This window comes from Diuraphis noxia, unplaced genomic scaffold (genome assembly GCF_037042655.1).
Source record: "Diuraphis noxia isolate RWA-SAM2 unplaced genomic scaffold, SU_Dnox_SAM2 contig0001, whole genome shotgun sequence".
In the NCBI taxonomy this organism is placed as follows: Eukaryota; Metazoa; Arthropoda; class Insecta; order Hemiptera; family Aphididae; genus Diuraphis; species Diuraphis noxia.
In genome coordinates this window covers 47900024-47924756 of record NW_028301711.1, presented here as the reverse complement: position 1 = coordinate 47924756, position 24733 = coordinate 47900024, and the positions used below count along the sequence as shown (strand labels likewise).

Sequence of the window (24733 nt, the reverse complement as noted above, 5' to 3'; positions counted from 1 at the left end):
TTACAAAGACTATTTTATTTTGATAAAAATTTATTTAAATGCATCATTTCCATTGTATAATTTTGGACTATGATATTTTGACTATTTTTTTTATTTTATCACATATTGCTTAAAGTCCATAGGATTTCACTGATGGTTACTCTATAGAATTCAGTAAAAAAGTCTAAATGTATGTTTTACTTTTTGCATATGACTGAATATGTGAATTTTATTGTATCACATTCTTAATATATTTAATGTTTAAAATTTGTTTATTTTAAATTAACAGTAAAGCATAATTTGATTGTAATATGTACCCTTCACCGTGTTATGAATATTGGATCACCACAATATTATTTATTATTTACCCTCATGTGTCTTACCAAAATAATAAAACAATTATTTTTCTAGTGCAATCGCTTATGTCAATCAAAAATCTGATATTCAACTAAGAACATGAATGGAAATGCTGGATCAACAACAATTATTTAAAGCGGATGAATTCATGGTATTAATGATAATGAGTGTTATTCAATAATAAATAACTTCTCAAATTTATTTGCAATCATTTAATGCTTTCAATCTAATAACAACATTTTGATGAAACTTTTGGATTCATTGTTACTTCCATCACTTTAACTCAATATTGATCATTATTTTTATATATGTTTGATGGCACATAAAATGTGATTCAATTCTTGTACAATTACAATCAAAATAAACAGGTTGATTTTTGAAATAATATTATTATGAGCTTTGTTAGAATTTCTGTAAATTACTCTTCAAATTCATTCACATTTACCCTGAATATTATTGTCCATATCAAAATTTATTTTATTTTTAATCATATTTTTGTATTGGTAGTTGTAAGGTATTGTAAAGAAAACCGGAGTTTTTATAAAATATTGTTTTTCTCAATTTAACTGTAATTTCAATGTTTATCTTGTACTTTTAAAAGTATTTTAACTTCCCAGATCATGTGATGAGTAATATATACATATTTAGTTGAACTCATACATAGACTATTTTATTTTGATAAAAATTTGTTTAAATGCATCATTTCCATTGTATAATTTTGGACTTTGATATTTTGACTATTTTTTTTATTTTATCACATATTGCTTAAAGTCCATAGGATTTCACTGATGGTTGTTCTATAGAATTCAGTAAAAAAGTCTAAATGTATGTTTTAAATTTTGCATATGACTGAATATGTGAATTTTATTGTATCACATTCTCAATATATTTAATGTTTAAAATTGGTTTATTTTAAATTAACAGTAAAGCATAATTTGATTGTAACATGTACTCCTCACCGTGTTATGAATATTGGATCACCACAGTATTAATTATTATTTACCCTCATGTGTATTACCAAAATAATAAAACAATTATTTTTCTAGTGCAATCGCTTATGTCAATCACAAATCTGATATTCAACTAAGAACCTGAACGGGAATGCTGGATCAAAAACAATTATGTAAAGCGGATGAATTCATGGTATTAATGATAATGAGTGTTATTCAATAATAAATAACTTCTCAAATTTATTTGCAATCATTTATTGCTTTCAATCTAATAACAACATTTTGATGAAACTTTTGGATTTATTGTTACTTCCATCACTTTAACTCAATATTGATCATTATTTTTATATATGTTTGATGGCACATAAAATGTGATTCAATTCTTGTACAATTACAATCAAAATAAACAGGTTGATTTTTGAAATAATATTATTATGAGCTTTGTTAGAATTTCTGTAAATTACTCTTCAAATTCATTCACATTTACCCTGAATATTATTGTCCATATCAAAATTTATTTTATTTTTAATCATATTTTTTTATTAATAGCTGTAAGGTATTGTAAAGAAAACCGGAGTTTTTATTAAATATTGTTTTCTCAATTTAACTGTAATATCAATGTTTATCTTGTACTTTTAAAAGTATTTTAACTTCCCAGATCATGTGATGAGTAATATATACATATTTAGTTGAACTCTTACATAGACTATTTTATTTTGATAAAAATTTGTTTAAATGCATCATTTCCATTGTATAATTTTGGACTATGATATTTTGACTATTTTTTTTATTTTATCACTTATTGCTTAATGTCCATAGGATTTCACTGATGGTTGTTTTATAGAATTCAGTAAAAAAGTCTAAATGTTTGTTTTACTTTTTGCATATGACTGGATATGTGAATTTTATTGTATCACATTCTTAATATATTTGATGTTTAAAATTGGTTTATTTTAAAATAACAGTAAAGCATAATTTGATTGTAACATGTACTCCTCACCGTGTTATGAATATTGGATCACCACAGTATTAATTATTATTTACCCTCATGTGTATTACCAAAATAATAAAACAATTATTTTTCTAGTGCAATCGCTTATGTCAATCACAAATATGATATTCAACTAAGAACATGAATGGAAATGCTGGATCAACAACAATTATGTAAAGCGGATGAATTCATGGTATTAATGATAATGATTGTTATTCAATAATAAATAATTTCTCAAATTTATTTGCAATCATTTAATGCTTTCAATCTAATAACAACGTTTTGATGAAACTTTTGGATTTATTGTTACTTCCATCACTTTAACTCAATATTGATCATTATTTTTATATATGTTTGATGGCACATAAAATGTGATTCAATTCTTGTACAATTACAATCAAAATAAACAGGTTGATTTTTGAAATAATATTATTATGAGCTTTGTTAGAATTTCTGTAAATTACTCTTCAAATTCATTCACATTTACCCTGAATATTATTGTCCATATCAAAATTTATTTTATTTTTAATCATATTTTTGTATTGGTAGTTGTAAGGTATTGTAAAGAAAACCGGAGTTTTTATAAAATATTGTTTTTCTCAATTTAACTGTAATTTCAATGTTTATCTTGTACTTTTAAAAGTATTTTAACTTCCCAGATCATGTGATGAGTAATATATACATATTTAGTTGAACTCATACATAGACTATTTTATTTTGATAAAAATTTGTTTAAATGCATCATTTCCATTGTATAATTTTGGACTTTGATATTTTGACTATTTTTTTTATTTTATCACATATTGCTTAAAGTCCATAGGATTTCACTGATGGTTGTTCTATAGAATTCAGTAAAAAAGTCTAAATGTATGTTTTAATTTTTGCATATGACTGAATATGTGAATTTTATTGTATCACATTCTCAATATATTTAATGTTTAAAATTGGTTTATTTTAAATTAACAGTAAAGCATAATTTGATTGTAACATGTACTCCTCACCGTGTTATGAATATTGGATCACCACAGTATTAATTATTATTTACCCTCATGTGTATTACCAAAATAATAAAACAATTATTTTTCTAGTGCAATCGCTTATGTCAATCACAAATCTGATATTCAACTAAGAACCTGAATGGGAATGCTGGATCAAAAACAATTATGTAAAGCGGATGAATTCATGGTATTAATGATAATGAGTGTTATTCTATAATAAATAACTTCTCAAATTTATTTGCAATCATTTATTGCTTTCAATCTAATAACAACATTTTGATGAAACTTTTGGATTTATTGTTACTTCCATCACTTTAACTCAATATTGATCATTATTTTTATATATGTTTGATGGCACATAAAATGTGATTCAATTCTTGTACAATTACAATCAAAATAAACAGGTTGATTTTTGAAATAATATTATTATGAGCTTTGTTAGAATTTCTGTAAATTACTCTTCAAATTCATTCACATTTACCCTGAATATTATTGTCCATATCAAAATTTATTTTATTTTTAATCATATTTTTTTATTAATAGCTGTAAGGTATTGTAAAGAAAACCGGAGTTTTTATTAAATATTGTTTTCTCAATTTAACTGTAATATCAATGTTTATCTTGTACTTTTAAAAGTATTTTAACTTCCCAGATCATGTGATGAGTAATATATACATATTTAGTTGAACTCTTACATAGACTATTTTATTTTGATAAAAATTTGTTTAAATGCATCATTTCCATTGTATAATTTTGGACTATGATATTTTGACTATTTTTTTTATTTTATCACTTATTGCTTAATGTCCATAGGATTTCACTGATGGTTGTTTTATAGAATTCAGTAAAAAAGTCTAAATGTTTGTTTTACTTTTTGCATATGACTGGATATGTGAATTTTATTGTATCACATTCTTAATATATTTGATGTTTAAAATTGGTTTATTTTAAAATAACAGTAAAGCATAATTTGATTGTAACATGTACTCCTCACCGTGTTATGAATATTGGATCACCACAGTATTAATTATTATTTACCCTCATGTGTATTACCAAAATAATAAAACAATTATTTTTCTAGTGCAATCGCTTATGTCAATCACAAATATGATATTCAACTAAGAACATGAATGGAAATGCTGGATCAACAACAATTATGTAAAGCGGATGAATTCATGGTATTAATGATAATGATTGTTATTCAATAATAAATAATTTCTCAAATTTATTTGCAATCATTTAATGCTTTCAATCTAATAACAACATTTTGATGAAACTTTTGGATTTATTGTTACTTCCATCACTTTAACTCAATATTGATCATTATTTTTATATATGTTTGATGGCACATAAAATGTGATTCAATTCTTGTACAATTACAATCAAAATAAACAGGTTGATTTTTGAAATAATATTATTATGAGCTTTGTTAGAATTAAAGTAAATTACTCTTCAAATTCATTCACATTTGCCCTGAATATTATTGTCCATATCAAAATTTATTTTATTTTTAATCATATTTTTTTATTAATAGCTGTAAGGTATTGTAAAGATAAGCGGAGTTTTTATAAAATATTGTTTTTCTAAATTTAATTGTAATTTCAATGTTTATCTTGTACTTTTAAAAGTATTTTAACTTCCCAGATCATGTGATGAGTAATATATACATATTTAGTTGAGCTCTTACATAGACTATTTTATTTTGATAAAAATTTATTTAAATGCATCATTTCCATTGTATAATTTTGGACTATGATATTTTGACTATTTTTTTTATTTTATCACATATTGCTTAAAGTCCATAGGATTTCACTGATGGTTGCTCTATAGAATTCAGTAAAAAAGTCTAAATGTATGTTTTACTTTTTGCATATGACTGAATATGTGAATTTTATTGTATCACATTCTGAATATATTTAATGTTTAAAATTGGTTTATTTTAAATTAACAGTAAAGCATAATTTGATTTTAACATGTACTCCTCTCCGTGTTATGAATATTGGATCACCACAGTATTAATTATTATTTACCCTCATGTGTATTACCAAAATAATAAAACAATTATTTTTCTAGTGCAATCGCTTATGTCAATCACAAATCTGATATTCAACTAAGATCCTGAATGGGAATGCTGGATCAAAAACAATTATGTAAAGCGGATGAATTCATGGTATTAATGATAATGAGTGTTATTCAATAATAAATAACTTCTCAAATTTATTTGCAATCATTTATTGCTTTCAATCTAATAACAAAATTTTGATGAAACTTTTGGATTTATTGTTACTTCCATCACTTTAACTCAATATTGATCATTATTTTTATATATGTTTGATGGCACATAAAATGTGATTCAATTCTTGTACAATTACAATCAAAATAAACAGGTTGATTTTTGAAATAATATTATTATGAGCTTTGTTAGAATTTCTGTAAATTACTCTTCAAATTCATTCACATTTACCCTGAATATTATTGTCCATATCAAAATTTATTTTATTTTTAATCATATTTTTTTATTAATAGCTGTAAGGTATTGTAAAGAAAACCGGAGTTTTTATTAAATATTGTTTTCTCAATTTAACTGTAATATCAATGTTTATCTTGTACTTTTAAAAGTATTTTAACTTCCCAGATCATGTGATGAGTAATATATACATATTTAGTTGAACTCTTACATAGACTATTTTATTTTGATAAAAATTTGTTTAAATGCATCATTTCCATTGTATAATTTTGGACTATGATATTTTGACTATTTTTTTTATTTTATCACTTATTGCTTAAAGTCCATAGGATTTCACTGATGGTTGTTCTATAGAATTCAGTAAAAAAGTCTAAATGTATGTTTTAATTTTTGCATATGACTGAATATGTGAATTTTATTGTATCACATTCTGAATATATTTAATGTTTAAAATTGGTTTATTTTAAATTAACAGTAAAGCATAATTTGATTGTAACATGTACTCCTCACCGTGTTATGAATATTGGATCACCACAGTATTAATTATTATTTACCCTCATGTGTATTACCAAAATAATAAAACAATTATTTATCTAGTGCAATCGCTTATGTCAATCACAAATCTGATATTCAACTAAGAACCTGAATGGGAATGCTGGATCAAAAACAATTATGTAAAGCGGATGAATTCATGGTATTAATGATAATGAGTGTTATTCAATAATAAATAACTTCTCAAATTTATTTGCAATCATTTATTGCTTTCAATCTAATAACAACATTTTGATGAAACTTTTGGATTTATTGTTACTTCCATCACTTTAACTCAATATTGATCATTATTTTTATATATGTTTGATGGCACATAAAATGTGATTCAATTCTTGTACAATTACAATCAAAATAAACAGGTTGATTTTTGAAATAATATTATTATGAGCTTTGTTAGAATTTCTGTAAATTACTCTTCAAATTCATTAACATTTACCCTGAATATTATTGTCCATATCAAAATTTATTTTATTTTTAATCATATTTTTTTATTAATAGCTGTAAGGTATTGTAAAGATAAGCGGAGTTTTTATAAAATATTGTTTTTCTAAATTTAATTGTAATTTCAATGTTTATCTTGTACTTTTAAAAGTATTTTAACTTCCCAGATCATGTGATGAGTAATATATACATATTTAGTTGAGCTCTTACATAGACTATTTTATTTTGATAAAAATTTGTTTAAATGCATCATTTCCATTGTATAATTTTGGACTATGATATTTTGACTATTTTTTTTATTTTATCACATATTGCTTAAAGTCCATAGGATTTCACTGATGGTTGTTCTATAGAATTCAGTAAAAAAGTCTAAATGTATGTTTTAATTTTTGCATATGACTGAATATGTGAATTTTATTGTATCACATTCTCAATATATTTAATGTTTAAAATTGGTTTATTTTAAATTAACAGTAAAGCATAATTTGATTGTAACATGTACTCCTCACCGTGTTATGAATATTGGATCACCACAGTATTAATTATTATTTACCCTCATGTGTATTACCAAAATAATAAAACAATTATTTTTCTAGTGCAATCGCTTATGTCAATCACAAATCTGATATTCAACTAAGAACCTGAATGGGAATGCTGGATCAAAAACAATTATGTAAAGCGGATGAATTCATGGTATTAATGATAATGAGTGTTATTCAATAATAAATAACTTCTCAAATTTATTTGCAATCATTTATTGCTTTCAATCTAATAACAACATTTTGATGAAACTTTTGGATTTATTGTTACTTCCATCACTTTAACTCAATATTGATCATTATTTTTATATATGTTTGATGGCACATAAAATGTGATTCAATTCTTGTACAATTACAATCAAAATAAACAGGTTGATTTTTGAAATAATATTATTATGAGCTTTGTTAGAATTTCTGTAAATTACTCTTCAAATTCATTAACATTTACCCTGAATATTATTGTCCATATCAAAATTTATTTTATTTTTAATCATATTTTTTTATTAATAGCTGTAAGGTATTGTAAAGATAAGCGGAGTTTTTATAAAATATTGTTTTTCTAAATTTAATTGTAATTTCAATGTTTATCTTGTACTTTTAAAAGTATTTTAACTTCCCAGATCATGTGATGAGTAATATATACATATTTAGTTGAGCTCTTACATAGACTATTTTATTTTGATAAAAATTTGTTTAAATGCATCATTTCCATTGTATAATTTTGGACTATGATATTTTGACTATTTTTTTTTTATTTTATCACATATTGCTTAAAGTCCATAGGATTTCACTGATGGTTGTTCTATAGAATTCACTAAAAAAGTCTAAATGTTTGTTTTACTTTTTGCATATGACTGGATATGTGAATTTTATTGTATCACATTCTTAATATATTTGATGTTTAAAATTGGTTTATTTTAAAATAACAGTAAAGCATAATTTGATTGTAACATGTACTCCTCACCGTGTTATGAATATTGGATCACCACAGTATTAATTATTATTTACCCTCATGTGTATTACCAAAATAATAAAACAATTATTTTTCTAGTGCAATCGCTTATGTCAATCACAAATCTGATATTCAACTAAGAACCTGAATTGGAATGCTGGATCAAAAACAATTATGTAAAGCGGATGAATTCATGGTATTAATGATAATGAGTGTTATTCAATAATAAATAACTTCTCAAATTTATTTGCAATCATTTATTGCTTTCAATCTAATAACAACATTTTGATGAAACTTTTGGATTTATTGTTACTTCCATCACTTTAACTCAATATTGATCATTATTTTTATATATGTTTGATGGCACATAAAATGTGATTCAATTCTTGTACAATTACAATCAAAATAAACAGGTTGATTTTTGAAATAATATTATTATGAGCTTTGTTAGAATTTCTGTAAATTACTCTTCAAATTCATTAACATTTACCCTGAATATTATTGTCCATATCAAAATTTATTTTATTTTTAATCATATTTTTTTATTAATAGCTGTAAGGTATTGTAAAGATAAGCGGAGTTTTTATAAAATATTGTTTTTCTAAATTTAATTGTAATTTCAATGTTTATCTTGTACTTTTAAAAGTATTTTAACTTCCCAGATCATGTGATGAGTAATATATACATATTTAGTTGAGCTCTTACATAGACTATTTTATTTTGATAAAAATTTGTTTAAATGCATCATTTCCATTGTATAATTTTGGACTATGATATTTTGACTATTTTTTTTATTTTATCACATATTGCTTAAAGTCCATAGGATTTCACTGATGGTTGTTCTATAGAATTCACTAAAAAAGTCTAAATGTTTGTTTTACTTTTTGCATATGACTCGATATGTGAATTTTATTGTATCACATTCTTAATATATTTGATGTTTAAAATTGGTTTATTTTAAAATAACAGTAAAGCATAATTTGATTGTAACATGTACTCCTCACCGTGTTATGAATATTGGATCACCACAGTATTAATTATTATTTACCCTCATGTGTATTACCAAAATAATAAAACAATTATTTTTCTAGTGCAATCGCTTATGTCAATCACAAATCTGATATTCAACTAAGAACATGAATGGAAATGCTGGATCAACAACAATTATGTAAAGCGGATGAATTCATGGTATTAATGATAATGAGTGTTATTCAATAATAAATAATTTCTCAAATTTATTTGCAATCATTTAATGCTTTCAATCTAATAACAACGTTTTGATGAAACTTTTGGATTTATTGTTACTTCCATCACTTTAACTCAATATTGATCATTATTTTTATATATGTTTAATGGCACATAAAATGTGATTCAATTCTTGTACAATTACAATCAAAATAAACAGGTTGATTTTTGAAATAATATTATTATGAGCTTTGTTAGAATTTCTGTAAATTACTCTTCAAATTCATTCACATTTACCCTGAATATTATTGTCCATATCAAAATTTATTTTATTTTTAATCATATTTTTGTATTGGTAGTTGTAAGGTGTTGTAAAGAAAATGGGAGTTTTTATAAAATATTGTTTTTCTCAATTTAACTGTAATTTCAATGTTTATCTTGTACTTTTAAAAGTATTTTAACTTCCCAGATCATGTGATGAGTAATATATACATATTTAGTTGAACTCATACATAGACTATTTTATTTTGATAAAAATTTGTTTAAATGCATCATTTCCATTGTATAATTTTGGACTTTGATATTTTGACTATTTTTTTTATTTTATCACTTATTGCTTAAAGTCCATAGGATTTCACTGATGGTTGTTCTATAGAATTCAGTAAAAAAGTCTAAATGTTTGTTTTACTTTTTGCACATGACTCGATATGTGAATTTTATTGTATCACATTCTTAATATATTTGATGTTTAAAATTGGTTTATTTTAAAATAACAGTAAAGCATAATTTGATTGTAACATGTACTCCTCACCGTGTTATGAATATTGGATCACCACAGTATTAATTATTATTTACCCTCATGTGTATTACCAAAATAATAAAACAATTATTTTTCTAGTGCAATCGCTTATGTCAATCACAAATCTGATATTCAACTAAGAACATGAATGGAAATGCTGGATCAACAACAATTATGTAAAGCGGATGAATTCATGGTATTAATGATAATGAGTGTTATTCAATAATAAATAATTTCTCAAATTTATTTGCAATCATTTAATGCTTTCAATCTAATAACAACGTTTTGATGAAACTTTTGGATTTATTGTTACTTCCATCACTTTAACTCAATATTGATCATTATTTTTATATATGTTTGATGGCACATAAAATGTGATTCAATTCTTGTACAATTACAATCAAAATAAACAGGTTGATTTTTGAAATAATATTATTATGAGCTTTGTTAGAATTTCTGTAAATTACTCTTCAAATTCATTCACATTTACCCTGAATATTATTGTCCATATCAAAATTTATTTTATTTTTAATCATATTTTTGTATTGGTAGTTGTAAGGTGTTGTAAAGAAAATGGGAGTTTTTATAAAATATTGTTTTTCTCAATTTAACTGTAATTTCAATGTTTATCTTGTACTTTTAAAAGTATTTTAACTTCCCAGATCATGTGATGAGTGATATATACACATTTAGTTGAACTCATACATAGACTATTTTATTTTGATAAAAATTTGTTTAAATGCATCATATCCATTGTATAATTTTGGACTTTGATATTTTGACTATTTTTTTTATTTTATCACATATTGCTTAAAGTCCATAGGATTTCACTGATGGTTGTTCTATAGAATTCAGTAAAAAAGTCTAAATGTATGTTTTACTTTTTGCATATGACTGAATATGTGAATTTTATTGTATCACATTCTTAATATATTTAATGTTTAAAATTGGTTTATTTTAAATTAACAGTAAAGCATAATTTGATTGTAATATGTACCCTTCACCGTGTTATGAATATTGGATCACCACAGTATTATTTATTATTTACCCTCAAGTGTCTTACCAAAATAATAAAACAATTATTTTTCTAGTGCAATCGCTTATGTCAATCACAAATCTGATATTCAACTAAGAACATGAATGGAAATGCTGGATCAACAACAATTATGTAAAGCGGATGAATTCATGGTATTAATGATAATGAGTGTTATTCAATAATAAATAACTTCTCAAATTTATTTGCAATCATTTAATGCTTTCAATCTAATAACAACATTTTGATGAAACTTTTGGATTCATTGTTACTTCCATCACTTTAACTCAATATTGATCATTATTTTTATATATGTTTGATGGCACATAAAATGTGATTCAATTCTTGTACAATTACAATCAAAATAAACAGGTTGATTTTTGAAATAATATTATTATGAGCTTTGTTAGAATTTCTGTAAATTACTCTTCAAATTCATTCACATTTACCCTGAATATTATTGTCCATATCAAAATTTATTTTATTTTTAATCATATTTTTGTATTGGTAGTTGTAAGGTGTTGTAAAGAAAATGGGAGTTTTTATAAAATATTGTTTTTCTCAATTTAACTGTAATTTCAATGTTTATCTTGTACTTTTAAAAGTATTTTAACTTCCCAGATCATGTGATGAGTAATATATACATATTTAGTTGAACTCATACATAGACTATTTTATTTTGATAAAAATTTGTTTAAATGCATCATTTCCATTGTATAATTTTGGACTATGATATTTTGACTATTTTTTTTATTTTATCACATATTGCTTAAAGTCCATAGGATTTCACTGATGGTTGCTCTATAGAATTCAGTAAAAAAGTCTAAATGTATGTTTTACTTTTTGCATATGACTGAATATGTGAATTTTATTGTATCACATTCTTAATATATTTAATGTTTAAAATTGGTTTATTTTAAATTAACAGTAAAGCATAATTCGATTGTAAAAAGTACCGTTCACCGTGTTATGAATATTGGATCACCCATAGGCGTGCAAACGGGTGCAGCAGAACGTTCATATGCTGCATCTGCCACATTTTTTGGGCTGATTGATTAGTGTGTGGGCCGGTCGGGGCAATTCATTATTTAATAATTTAATATAAATTATAATAATTAATAAGTAAATAAAATTGATGTGAACCTTAAATAATATAATTATTTTATATTATAACTAATAAAGTCCGATATTAATTGTAACTTGGTGTTTTCAAAAGTAGTGAACAAATGTTTCCTTAAATTTAGTATGTGAACATTTGGTAATTGTTAAAAAAAAAATGATATTATTATAACCACTTAGGTAACAATAACACTGCCTGTGTATAATATGATCAATAATTATAATTTTGACTATTCAACATTTATTTGGCCAATTGTTGAAAAATGGGCTGCTTAATTTTATATGCTGCATCTGCAATGAAAGTCTGAGCACGCCTATGAAGTGGAGTACCAACAACCAAAATAATGGGCTGAATTGGCAATCTATGACTATATCAGTTAGCTATGAATTCTTTAGCCAGAATTACAGTATTACAAAATACCTAAAAAGAGTTTTGTGAATCTTTTATAGACAATTTGACAATGTTTTTCTTTCCTTCATCATCCATAGTAACATTTTTGGAAGTTTGCACAAATAATGAATGTAGTAATTAAAATGTATACGCTTGTTTAGCATCTGAAAATACACAATGAGATTAGTTAGGTACATACCTACTAATACTATACAAAATTACAAGAAACAAATTCAAAGATATGGTCCTAGTATATTTTAACATCTCAAAAATCAGAATTTCAATAAATTAATTATTAAATGAAAAAATAACAAATAAATAATAGATTTAATATTCAATCATAAATACGTATACATTTATTAAATTAAATTCATATTTTATCAATCCTTCTAAATTAAAAATTGATTTAAACTGAGGTGGGATTTATCAAATATAGTTTTAATATTATACAAATATTTTTGTATAAATTGCCATACAGCACATGATTCAATTGGGTACTCTAAATTAAATAAATGTAATATTTATAATCTTAAAACACACATATATAGCTCTTAGTATAGTAAACACTTTACATTTAATTGTACCAAAATATACAATTATCTCTTTTGGTTGAAGTGGAGCATAGGCGTGCGCACGGGTGCATCAGAAGGTTCATATGCTGCATCTGCCACATTTTTGAGGCTGATTGATTAGTCTATGGGCCGGTCGGGGCAATTCATTATTTAATAATTTAATATAAATTATAATTATTAATAAGTAAATAAAATTGATGTGAACCATAAATAATATAATTATTTTATATTATAACTAATTAAGTCTGATAGTAATTGTAACTTGGTGTTTTCAAAAGTAGTGAACAAATGTTTCCTTAAATTTTGTATGTGAACATTTGTTAATTGTTAAAAAAAAAAATGATATTATTATAACCACTTAGGTAACAATAACACTGCCTGTGTATGATATGATCAATAATTATAATTTTGACTATTCAACATTTATTTGGCCGATTGTTAAAAAATGGGCTGCTTAATTTTAAATGCAAAATAATGGGCTGAATTGGCAATCTAAGACTATTTCAGTTAGCTATGAATTCTTTAGCCAGAATTAGTATTACAAAATACCTAAAATGTGTTTTGTGAATCTTTTATAGACAATTTGACAATGTTTTTCTTTCCTTCATCATCCATAGTATTGATAATAACATTTTGGAAGTTGGCACAAATAATGAATGTAGTAATTAAAATGTAACCGCTTGTTTAGCATCTGAAAATACACAATGAGATTAGTTAGATACATACCTACTAATACTATTCAAAATTACAATAAACTAATTCAAAAATATGGTCCTAGTATATTTTAACATTTCAAAAATCAGAATTTCAATAAATTAATTATTAAATGAAAAAATTCTGTGGGGGCATGCTTGAAGGGGAATCACACCATATATTATATATAATATAATTTAACATACATTAAGACTTATTTTCAAGCACAACATAATATTCAAATGAAGAATTATTGTAGGTAACCATGATTATTTAAAATAAATCAAATTTATTATTTAAAACTAATTTTATTAATATTAAAAGTATTACATTTTTTCTAAATTGTGTATTAAGATAAGTTAGATTTAAGTATAGATACACATATACCATAAGTGTATTTATGTCTGTATATTTTATTTCATAATAACTTAATTCAGAATTAGTGTCAATTTATTGTTGCTTTGAAACAATTAAAGCATATTTTTTTCTACCAATTTGATTAGTTGAATCAAAGCATACATATTATTCATACGTTTTAGACGAATTACTGGTGAAAAATTATTCATACCTCAAAATTTTTGATTTAATTTTTAGTATATTTATGAATAAAAATTTAAAAATGTATATCTATGCTTTTTAAGAAGTCGATTTTCAATCTTCAATTTTAAAGGACTTTAAAGTTAAGAAATTACTTTTGAAAATCCCATGAAATACTTGCATTATATTTGTTATATTTCAGGCACATCTGATTTTAAATAATAAAAGCGATTCCAAAAGAGAATAATCTAGATCAGTGATAAAATTGTGCACTCCGCGGAGCCCTAAGCCCCAAGGGCTCCACGAACAAAAAAGTTTAAAAGCTGCTGGTCCATAAAAGATTCTATAAAAAGCATATATTATTAATTACAACAAATTTTTCGAAATTACAACTAAACTTCAGGAAGTATGTTTAAAATTTACTTTTAGTAGTTTTTATAGAAAACACATATGTTGATGTAGACAAAAATAAATAGGTATATAAATTTTGAAAAAATTAAAAGAACTACAGATCATCTATTTTCATACATCTATTAATTAAGTATGTACTTGGGAATTAAAAAGTATTATTATTTTTATATTTTTAATTATTATTATTAATAACGTAAGCATCAAATACTATTATTGAACAGTTTCTTTAATCAAACCAACCAAGCCCTCTTATGTATCACTCCTTCACTCCATTTATTGTACTAATTGTTAACATATTTTATATAGATTGTAAATATAAATATAAATATGAAAAAATATATATATAAGCGGCTTGCAAGTGATTTTCAAAAATAACATTTAGCTCTTTCTAAAATCCTAGTGAGGACGCTGTATTATACTATACCAGATACCTAATATTTCTAACTGTCATTTATACTCACAATATTGAAAATAGGTCACCTGACACCTCTGTATTATTGCTTTCCTTATAAATGTATGACTATTGACTATATATAGCTAATCTACAGTATGTCAATACTGTGAAAATTCTACATGGTATCAATTAAATTATATTTTAAGATTAAAATTAATATTTCAACAGTACCCAATAAAAAGATTAAACGCAGTAAAAATAATTACTTTTATTAATATTGATGTGAGAACAAAGCTCCATCGGGTTACTTTTTGGGGAATTTTTGGTGGTGCTCCCACTAATAAAAGTGTAAAATAGTTGTGCTACTAATGAAAAGATAAATGTTGCCGGAAGTGGTTCTATGATACGAAAAATTATCTGAAACTCTTGGTGACATCTATAGGTAAGGCAGGAACTTAATTTTTAACACGACTTCCACACGGGTTAAATGTAACGAAAACGAACTAACGTACAGAGTATAGAGCAGTGATGTGCAACCTTGTTTTCTTCAGCTGGCCACTTTGGTAAACAATTATTATCTTTGAACGGGACATCTATTATTAAAGTGAATAACTTTTGTTCTTGATATCTTATTTTCATGGTATTTTCTGACATTCCGTTAAGTATCAAAACTAAGCCAGCATTTATTTATAATTTTTTTTTTGGGGTCGTATACACAGTGTGTATGGCTAAGAGAACCCATCAGGAGACAATTGTAGTAGTATTATACATTTATATATTTTTATACCTTTTTATTATACGTGACAGAATTCGTATGCAGTGGATTATCGAACCGAAATATATCGGTCTTCCATGTAAACAATACGTCTGGCCGAAATTTATCCGTAAACAGACCAGAATAATAAACAACATAATTCCAAATTTCCATGAATTACAAAATACAAGTGAATGGCACCTCTTATAGGTTTTCTTCTTTTTCTCGTTTGTATACATTTAGGTAACGGCATGACGTCCATTTCCGTTTCAGTATTTTATAATAGACTGTACCTACCGCCTGTACCGATGCATGCCGATACGATAAGACACTGCGCACTATTTTTTCGTGTCTATATTATATTGTATATCAATGTACTATAATCCCAAACGACCCGAATTCACCCCCCGCTGATTAAAACCAAATAATGAGATATAACGAAATAATTCGTTTTGACCTTTCACTTAACAAAACATCTCAAACGTCTATACATATGTCTTACGTGTGTGTAATTTATTGTGATGGGCATTTATATTGTATCGGTGGAAAAAATATTTTTGTAGGATCTGTTTGAACCCCTGAGGTATATACATTTTAGAATATATATATATATATATATTGTGTATAATAACATGCTCTATACATGTGTCACACAATGGACAACAGTTAGTATTCTGCACGGATGCACACAAACACCTAAAGAATACACTTTTATAATATTAAATAAAATACAACATTTTATATACCTATCTACTTAAAAACTGTATTTGCGCATGACAACTTTTCTCCCTCAGTATTTATGGTAGCATTATCAGAATTCCACAACACATAGGTAAAAGCTTTATATGTTAGTTTGTTGATGGCACAAGCCAATAATTTTTAATAATTAAAATATGAAAAAATAAAAAATAAATGTATTTTCTAAAGCTGATAACTTTAGTTATATTTATGTTATCAAAAATATAACAACGCTATGACACATACATAGTTGTTATCTATTATTAGGTATCTACAGTTTTACGGTTGTAAGACGAAGACAGCGCATATGCTGGTGTGTCGTCTTTTTAATATAAATGTAATATTATATGTAACATTAACCACATTAATTGTATTCCACTAGCTAACAAGTGTCTAGTGAGTATAATTAATATAATATTTTAATAAGTAAATCTTTAACCAAATGATTACGTATGCTGCGTTTTTATTGCAACCCAAATAAAAAGGAATAAAAAGGTATAATACTTATGAGGGCGAATTTAAGTTCTTAAATGAGACCTAACAGGTAAAAAAGAGACATATGTAATTTCCAACACTATATAACAAATAGGTACGTTTGTAAGTTCCCATACTGCGTATATTATTTTTATAATTATAATATATATTAATATATATTATAAAATATTATACATAATTTATGTTATCAATCTAATATCAGAAATTTAGGTTACAATTTATCATACGATATCGGCATACATTTTAATATAGGTAATAATAATGTAATCTATAATTATAAGTTTTCAATGTAAAAGTTATCTTGTCAGCTTTATCGATAATCTATATTCATAGATTCTATACTTTTATAATTTTATAGGCACCATTATGTATAGCGATTGAAACAAATGTGATTATATCATTTCATCACTTACCCCACATTATTACCTATATTTTTCTAAATACCTATAATTTTAATATCATCAATTTGATGACCTATTATAGTTATAATATTATAAAACTGAAATATATATTTTTTTTCTTACTATTAAAATTTATGAAAGTAAAATATATAATAAAACTTATAATACTATATACAAAATATAGAATATTTTTTTTAGATAGGTATGTACTTGTCTTCCACCGTGTTAGAACTTACATATGTAACTTTTTTACCGCGTGGGAACTAACACGCGTACCTTTTTTTCATGTAGGAACTTACAATTCCCCACTTATGAGGTCCTAGGGTTTTATTCAGCACGTCCGAATTGTATCCCAACCAATCATCTGGTGGTTAAAAACTTATAATTATACTATACAATGAAACCCTAATTTAAATAACTATTCAAATGTGCGACAACTCAATTAAATAAAGACAATTTTTAAAACAGGTATAGTGACAGATTTTCAATCTAAACAAATTAGCAGATTCCAATTCATTAAACAGTTCTCGTTTACATTTGTATGTAGGTATGCTTTAATATTTTAATTTAATTATGATAGTAACTAATTAATAAATCACAATAATTGCAACTGACAGTTTATACACAAATATGAAGTAGGCGGTACCTACACGAAAAAAAAATCGAAATGCAATTAGTGGCAGTCGATCGGAATTTGTATGAAGCCAAATATTTTAATATAATTTCTATGATAATCGATAATAGGTACCTAATTGCTATGTTACATATATATATAAATCATTAACTATCTTGGTTTTCACTCATGTCTTATGAGTTATGACTAATGTTGAGTCATGAAATACGTGCCTACGCCCTTTTTATAGAATAGAATTTATTAATTGTGTTAATAATGTTTGAACTTCGGGCGACCAATACCTATTATAGAATTACCAATATTTACGAATAAACATAATATGATACATCAAATTTGTTAATCAAAAGATTTAGTAAATACATTTTGTATTTGTAAACCCAAAGTTTAGATTGTGGGATTGAGCATTAATGATGGATAGATTAAACAATTGTGACATTTTATTATATATATAACCTGTTGCCACATAGGTACAATAGGTACCCATCGTGATTTGAGCTCTCATGTGAATATTTAAACATGATTTTATATTATATTGTATATGACGTGTATTTATTGCCATCATTGCACACATGTAGAATGATTGTTCCGTTTATTTGGATGATCGATGTCTTATTAAATATATCGAAATACTCAATTAACTCGCATGGACTAATAAGTTGACAGATAAAAAACAAACGTTTATTCAAAGTTTAAACATATAAACATGTGGTATGTTTATGATTTAATTACCGTTTCAAAGTACACATTTTTATGTTATTATTATTTATTGGTACCGTTACGATAAAAAAAAAAAATAGTTGTATTTGTTTTTTCGTTGAACCATTTTCGCTTGTGCATTTTTTTAAATAATTTCTTACCGTTTTATATTGTTTTTAAGTATTAATAAGTGCATTTAAATATACAAAATATGCATACAATATGTATAATAATACTATAATTCTGTAGAAACCGCATATTAGAAACAATCGGTTATTTGATACATTTCACCTTGGTCCCAAAGGGGTTTCTGCTGTATAATAATATAAATGTTATTAAATTACAATATTTAGAATAGTATAATAATGTGCTTAAGCTATTATGTATTTTCTCATCTTAGATTTTTTTTTTAAATATGTTTTTGATACATAAACACGGACATTATTTAAGGGTGATTGGGAATGCTATACCCCCTAAGCCCCCCTATTAGCACCTATGATTATAAAATACAATCATAGTCATTCGCAAGGGGGATACACCCCTTCTACAGCTATTGGCTAGGTCTTTAATAAATTCATAGATATCTGATATCTTTACTGTTCCTACTAGATTATTTTTATATTTACATATTTAATTAAATAAATAGGTTCTTTATAAAATTTACAATCTAATATTTAACCACTATATTTTGATGATATAGTTTCACGGATTTGTGTCATCTACCGATTTATATTAGAAAAATTATTAAAATAGAAACAAACGGAATGAAATCAAAATTATAGTATTTTTAAAAATTTAAAGAAAGTAGAATTTGTACTAAATTTGTACTTACAATCTATACCACATATAAAGTGTCTTGTTATTCGAGTGTCGGGCAAATATAATATCAGTCCCATATTTATAATATTATGTACTTTTGATACATTGTTTTTTATGCCTCAGTGGAATGGGGCAATCGAGTGTACCTACTTATTGGCTAATACTAATAATTTTAAACTTTAAGTCATCTGATACTCATCCTGTTGATTTTTAAATTTCATTAATATTGTTTTTACTCAGATCTCAATATATTTATTGAATTCATTAATTAACATAGGTACCTAAGCTGATTGCCCATAAAAAAATATAATTGCGATTAGATTGTTATTACTGTAAATTCCTACTAAATTGATTATGCTATATTTTTCTTCTATGTGTTTTACTGTTATTTTTTTACTATAATTATATCATCCGTACTGACTAACCTACAATACCTATAATATCACATGTTTATCGTATACGTATATGGTGTATCATATAAAGTATACAATATACATTGTGAAACAGAAAGATATACCTAACCGAATGTCATATCTTTTATATGTTTCACGTTATATATTTCTGTTTCACCCTGTATATAAAGACATTTATATACTGTGGTCATTGGTGTATAGGAACCCTGATATGTATGCCTAAAGGTTAGGTTACCGTGGCCACACACTGCTGCAGCAGGCAAAAGAATTCTTTTGTATTAGCGGTGTCGCCTCTATGGCGGTAAAATTGTGTCCGACTTCCTTTTACCGTAATCTATACGACTGTGTGTGTGGGTAGGTACGTTAAGCAACAATACATTTACTTTGACATAGGTAAAATGTATTGTTGAATATTTATATTTGTTATATTTATATGTTACCATCTGGCTGGCACCCCAAATTTCACGATTGCAATGCGAATATGTATGTATGTGACCTATGTACGCTGAGAGGCAATTAATAGTATAGTACACATTTTTTTGTTTTTATTTTTCAAAACTCTATGGAAGTGTTTAAGATCCTAACTAATAAAATAAATAGGTACATTAAAAGCTTAACAATATTACCATGTATTGTCAAAAATGTATACTAAATTATGGTAAATATGCTTAAATCTAACATTTTTAACATATTTCTTCAATAGAATTATCTTATTTCTAATAGTCACATTAGACAAAAAAAAAAAAAAAAACATTTGTAAAACAATTATAAATCATAAATGTATCACATACAAAGCATAATATAATTAACTGTAAAGAAATTAATAATTGTCATTGGTAAAATCATGCGAATAAAACATTTTATATAATATATTTAACCTAATTACTAACTACTGGCTAAAAAAAATATAAATATAACGTTGGAGTTAAAAAATATTTATCCCCCAAGAAAGTTATCTAACTCTACTAATAACATTAAACCTATTTAAATTTTTTTATAAAACTGAATATTTTGATTTTAATTTAAAAATTAGAAAATACGATCGGGAAAACCTGAAGTTGACGCACCGTCGTTGATACCTCCTGTCTGGTTGACAATTGGCCGATTATTGTTAGCACGTTGAGATGTGTACTCAAAATTAGATGTATGAATTCTGGACATGACATTTGTTAATTTATCTGGCATGGGATCTGTCCAAAGAAAATCATGGTCTAAAGCTAAGTTGGCAGTGCATCTCTTTTCTGGGTCTAAAAAAAGTAATTGTTCAAGGAGGTTGCATCCTTGAGGGTTAGAAATACGACGCATAAGACGATTCCACATCTGTAAATAAACGTTAAGTGGTCTAAGTCTAAGAAACAAAGTTTGAATGATTTAAAATATTTACTATTCCCGGTTGAGGATTTTCTGGTAGTACTATATTTCTATACAAATCGTACTTCACAACACTTGGCCAAACTTCTGGAGTGATTTTTCCACGTAAAAATGATATCCATTTTAATTGATCCACCTCCGACGAACCCTGCATTATTGGACAACGAGTCCAAAGTTCAGCTATAATGCATCCAGCTCCCCACATATCAATAGCTGGTCCGTAATTACGTTCGCCAAGCAGTAACTCGGGAGGGCGATACCAGAGTGTTACTACGCGATTAGTATAACTACATGGAATATAGATTGACATAATTGGTAAACCAGCATAGAAATAATAATGATAAATTGTACAAATAACGAGTTTTTGATCAAATTGGAAAATAATAATTGTGCCATTATTTATTAAACATTGGAAATATATTCTATCTTTGGGTAAAAAACTAAAAAGGTATAGGTATATATATGAAAATATAGTATAACGGTAATGTATACCACCGCTTGGTTGTTTGTTGTATAATGAATATTATCCTGATATGGATGAATGAGTACCTATATTATCTAATATTAAATGAATGATTTTTTACTCACTTATTGGGCTTATCTGTTGTAGGTTCATTAAATTCACGGGCTAGACCAAAGTCTGCCAATTTCAGAATTCCTTGTTTTGTAACCAATATATTTGATGTTTTCAAGTCACGGTGTAAAATCTATTTAGGTAGGTATACATTATTAGTTTAATTTTATATAAATTTATATAATTTTCATTATCTGGACAATAAATTCACCTTATTTGTGTGTATATAGAACAGGCCATTGAATATTTGACGGGTAATTTCCTTAATTTCAGATAAGTTGAATCGTACAGTAGTATTTCTTAGTAACCCAGCTAGATCATGTTCACAAAATTCAAATACAAAAAAAAATGATGATCGATATTCATTTTCTTTACATGCTATTAAACAATAATTGTATTACATTAATTTCAAATAAGTATAACATTTTATCAATCTCTAATAACATTTACCTTTTCTATGACAAATTTCAATCAATTCGACAACATTTTCATTTTTTAAACGTTGTAGGATTCGAGATTCTCTCAAAGCAGTGATTGGAAACTGAAGTTAAAAATATATAACACTCATAATTAATATTACAAAATATTCAATAGGTATTACTAAAAATATATCTATTATGTTTTGTTTTATTTAGATTCTAAATTTGTATACTTGCTTTTATTTACTTTATGATAATATAAAATATAAAATATAAAATTTCAGAGAATTAATATTCATTGAAAATAAACATGTTTTTGACTAAAATAAGTTTAACAGTCAATTATTTTAGGAACATACTTATTGACAAATTTATGTGAAATTAATTATATTTTTTATTTATTATATTGGTTTGTTTTTATTACGTAATTAGTAGATTATATATTTTATAATATTTCTATGTAATTTGTTTGTTGACCATAATGAACTGAATTTAATCAAATTAGAACAAATTAAGACAGATTGCTTCCTAACATAATGGATTCTCATAAGACTAGAATAAAATAAATATATTTAAATATTTATAAATAACTATTATTTCTCAACTAAAATATTTTTATTTTTTTCAAATAAGTATAACATTTTATCAATCTCTAATAACATTTACCTTTTCTATGACAAATTTCAATCAATTCGACAACATTTTCATTTTTTAAACGTTGTAGGATTCGAGATTCTCTCAAAGCAGTGATTGGAAACTGAAGTTAAAAATATATAAGAAACAAAAAAATATTTATTTAATGTTTTAAAAAATGATAGAAAAAGGTTTATAAGTTTTTTTTTAAACGTTAATAAAGTGTTTGAATGGCCAGTTTTCCATTGAAAATAAAATGTTAAAACATTATTTTAAAAATATGAAATAAATGTTTATTAAAAATATTTTTTAAATATTTTCAAATTATTTTAAAAATATTTAAAAATTTTCTTATAAATGATTTTAAAAATATTCTTATAAATCATTCAAAAATATTTTTTATACCAATATTATATAAAAAAAATTTTTTTAAATTATTATATTAAATGTTTTTAAATATCAGTGAAGTAATAAAAGTACTTATATTTGTACATATATTGTGTGTTTATTGTTTATATCTATAAATAATAAGAAAAAAAGTCATAATATGAACATATCCATTGTTCCTTTATTAAAGTAAATTATAATATTAAAATAACAAATAATAATTCTGGTAGTCCTGTGTGAAAAAAAAAATAAAAAAAAATAATCGAAATTAGTGCATTTATAAGCCCGCTTGATTGCAATGTTTTTCACTGTCAGAATTTTGCAGCTGTGTTGGTGACATTTTGTGTTGATTAGCTGTGACGTTTCCAGTGCTATCCTCTTTTTTTTTTTTAATACGGCTTCAATCCTTTAAAAAAGAATATTATATACATATATTAATTACAAAAATTTAAATGATACACCTCATCTTAAAATTATTCAAATTATGATATGTTTGTATTTTGTTTAGATTTAAAATAGAAACAAAAATTTAATACTCAAATACTATTTTGTAGATATAAAAAAAATTGTTTTGTTGGAAGTATTTATAAAAATTAGGGTATAAAAAAGTTTAAAAATACTAAATCAAATAATTTTTAATGACTGATATACTTTTTTTCTTTTTCACAAGAGAATGTCTAAGTAAAACTATATGGTTTTTGACAGTACAAATTTCATTTCCCTAAAATGTTATTTACATTCAGACTGTGTTACCAGTAATGGTTGTTCGTAGATTGACATTATATCATAATGGTGTAAGGAATCATTTATTTGTGATTAGGCGAGGAATATATATATATATATAATATATATATATGTATGTTCATTCAAAATCAATGTAATGTAGTAAAACCTTCCAACTAGCATTTCTTTGTATAAAGTTATTCATGAATATAGTATTGCATATATGTAATATGTATATAGTGTTATAGACATATTCTATTATAAAATAGTTTCAGTCTTAGAGTGTGTCCTTTGAAGGAGGTTTTACTGCATATAT

The 24733-nt window shown here is 25.0% G+C and overlaps 1 protein-coding gene and 1 long non-coding RNA gene across 7 annotated transcripts in view; one reads left to right on the top strand and one right to left on the bottom strand.

The window, feature by feature from the left end:
* LOC149060798 (uncharacterized) overlaps nucleotides 1-8416 on the top strand; it is a 57612-nt gene extending 49196 nt beyond the window's left edge. For 4 of the 6 annotated variants that reach the window (XR_016189467.1, XR_016189468.1, XR_016189469.1 and 1 more), the window contains 8 exons: nucleotides 391-487; nucleotides 1383-1479; nucleotides 2374-2470; nucleotides 3366-3462; nucleotides 4357-4453; nucleotides 6340-6436; nucleotides 7332-7428; nucleotides 8326-8416. This is a non-coding gene — a long non-coding RNA (uncharacterized LOC149060798). Of the gene's footprint in view, nucleotides 1-390; nucleotides 488-1382; nucleotides 1480-2373; nucleotides 2471-3365; nucleotides 3463-4356; nucleotides 4454-5348; nucleotides 5446-6339; nucleotides 6437-7331; nucleotides 7429-8325 lie in introns of all 6 variants that reach the window. The other 2 variants (XR_016189466.1, XR_016189470.1) reach the window with 2 other exon arrangements.
* Nucleotides 8417-21145: 12729 nt separating this feature from the next.
* Nucleotides 21146-24474, bottom strand: LOC149060797 (cyclin-dependent kinase 9-like). The gene is made up of 6 exons (XM_089230743.1): nucleotides 24448-24474; nucleotides 22706-22796; nucleotides 22467-22633; nucleotides 22270-22388; nucleotides 21695-21968; nucleotides 21146-21630 (listed from the first exon to the last, which is right to left on the bottom strand). Exons 1-6 carry the CDS (start codon nucleotides 24472-24474, stop codon nucleotides 21340-21342), a joined length of 969 nt encoding a protein of 322 aa, XP_089086869.1. The 3' UTR covers nucleotides 21146-21339.
* Between the last annotated feature and the right edge of the window lie 259 nt (nucleotides 24475-24733).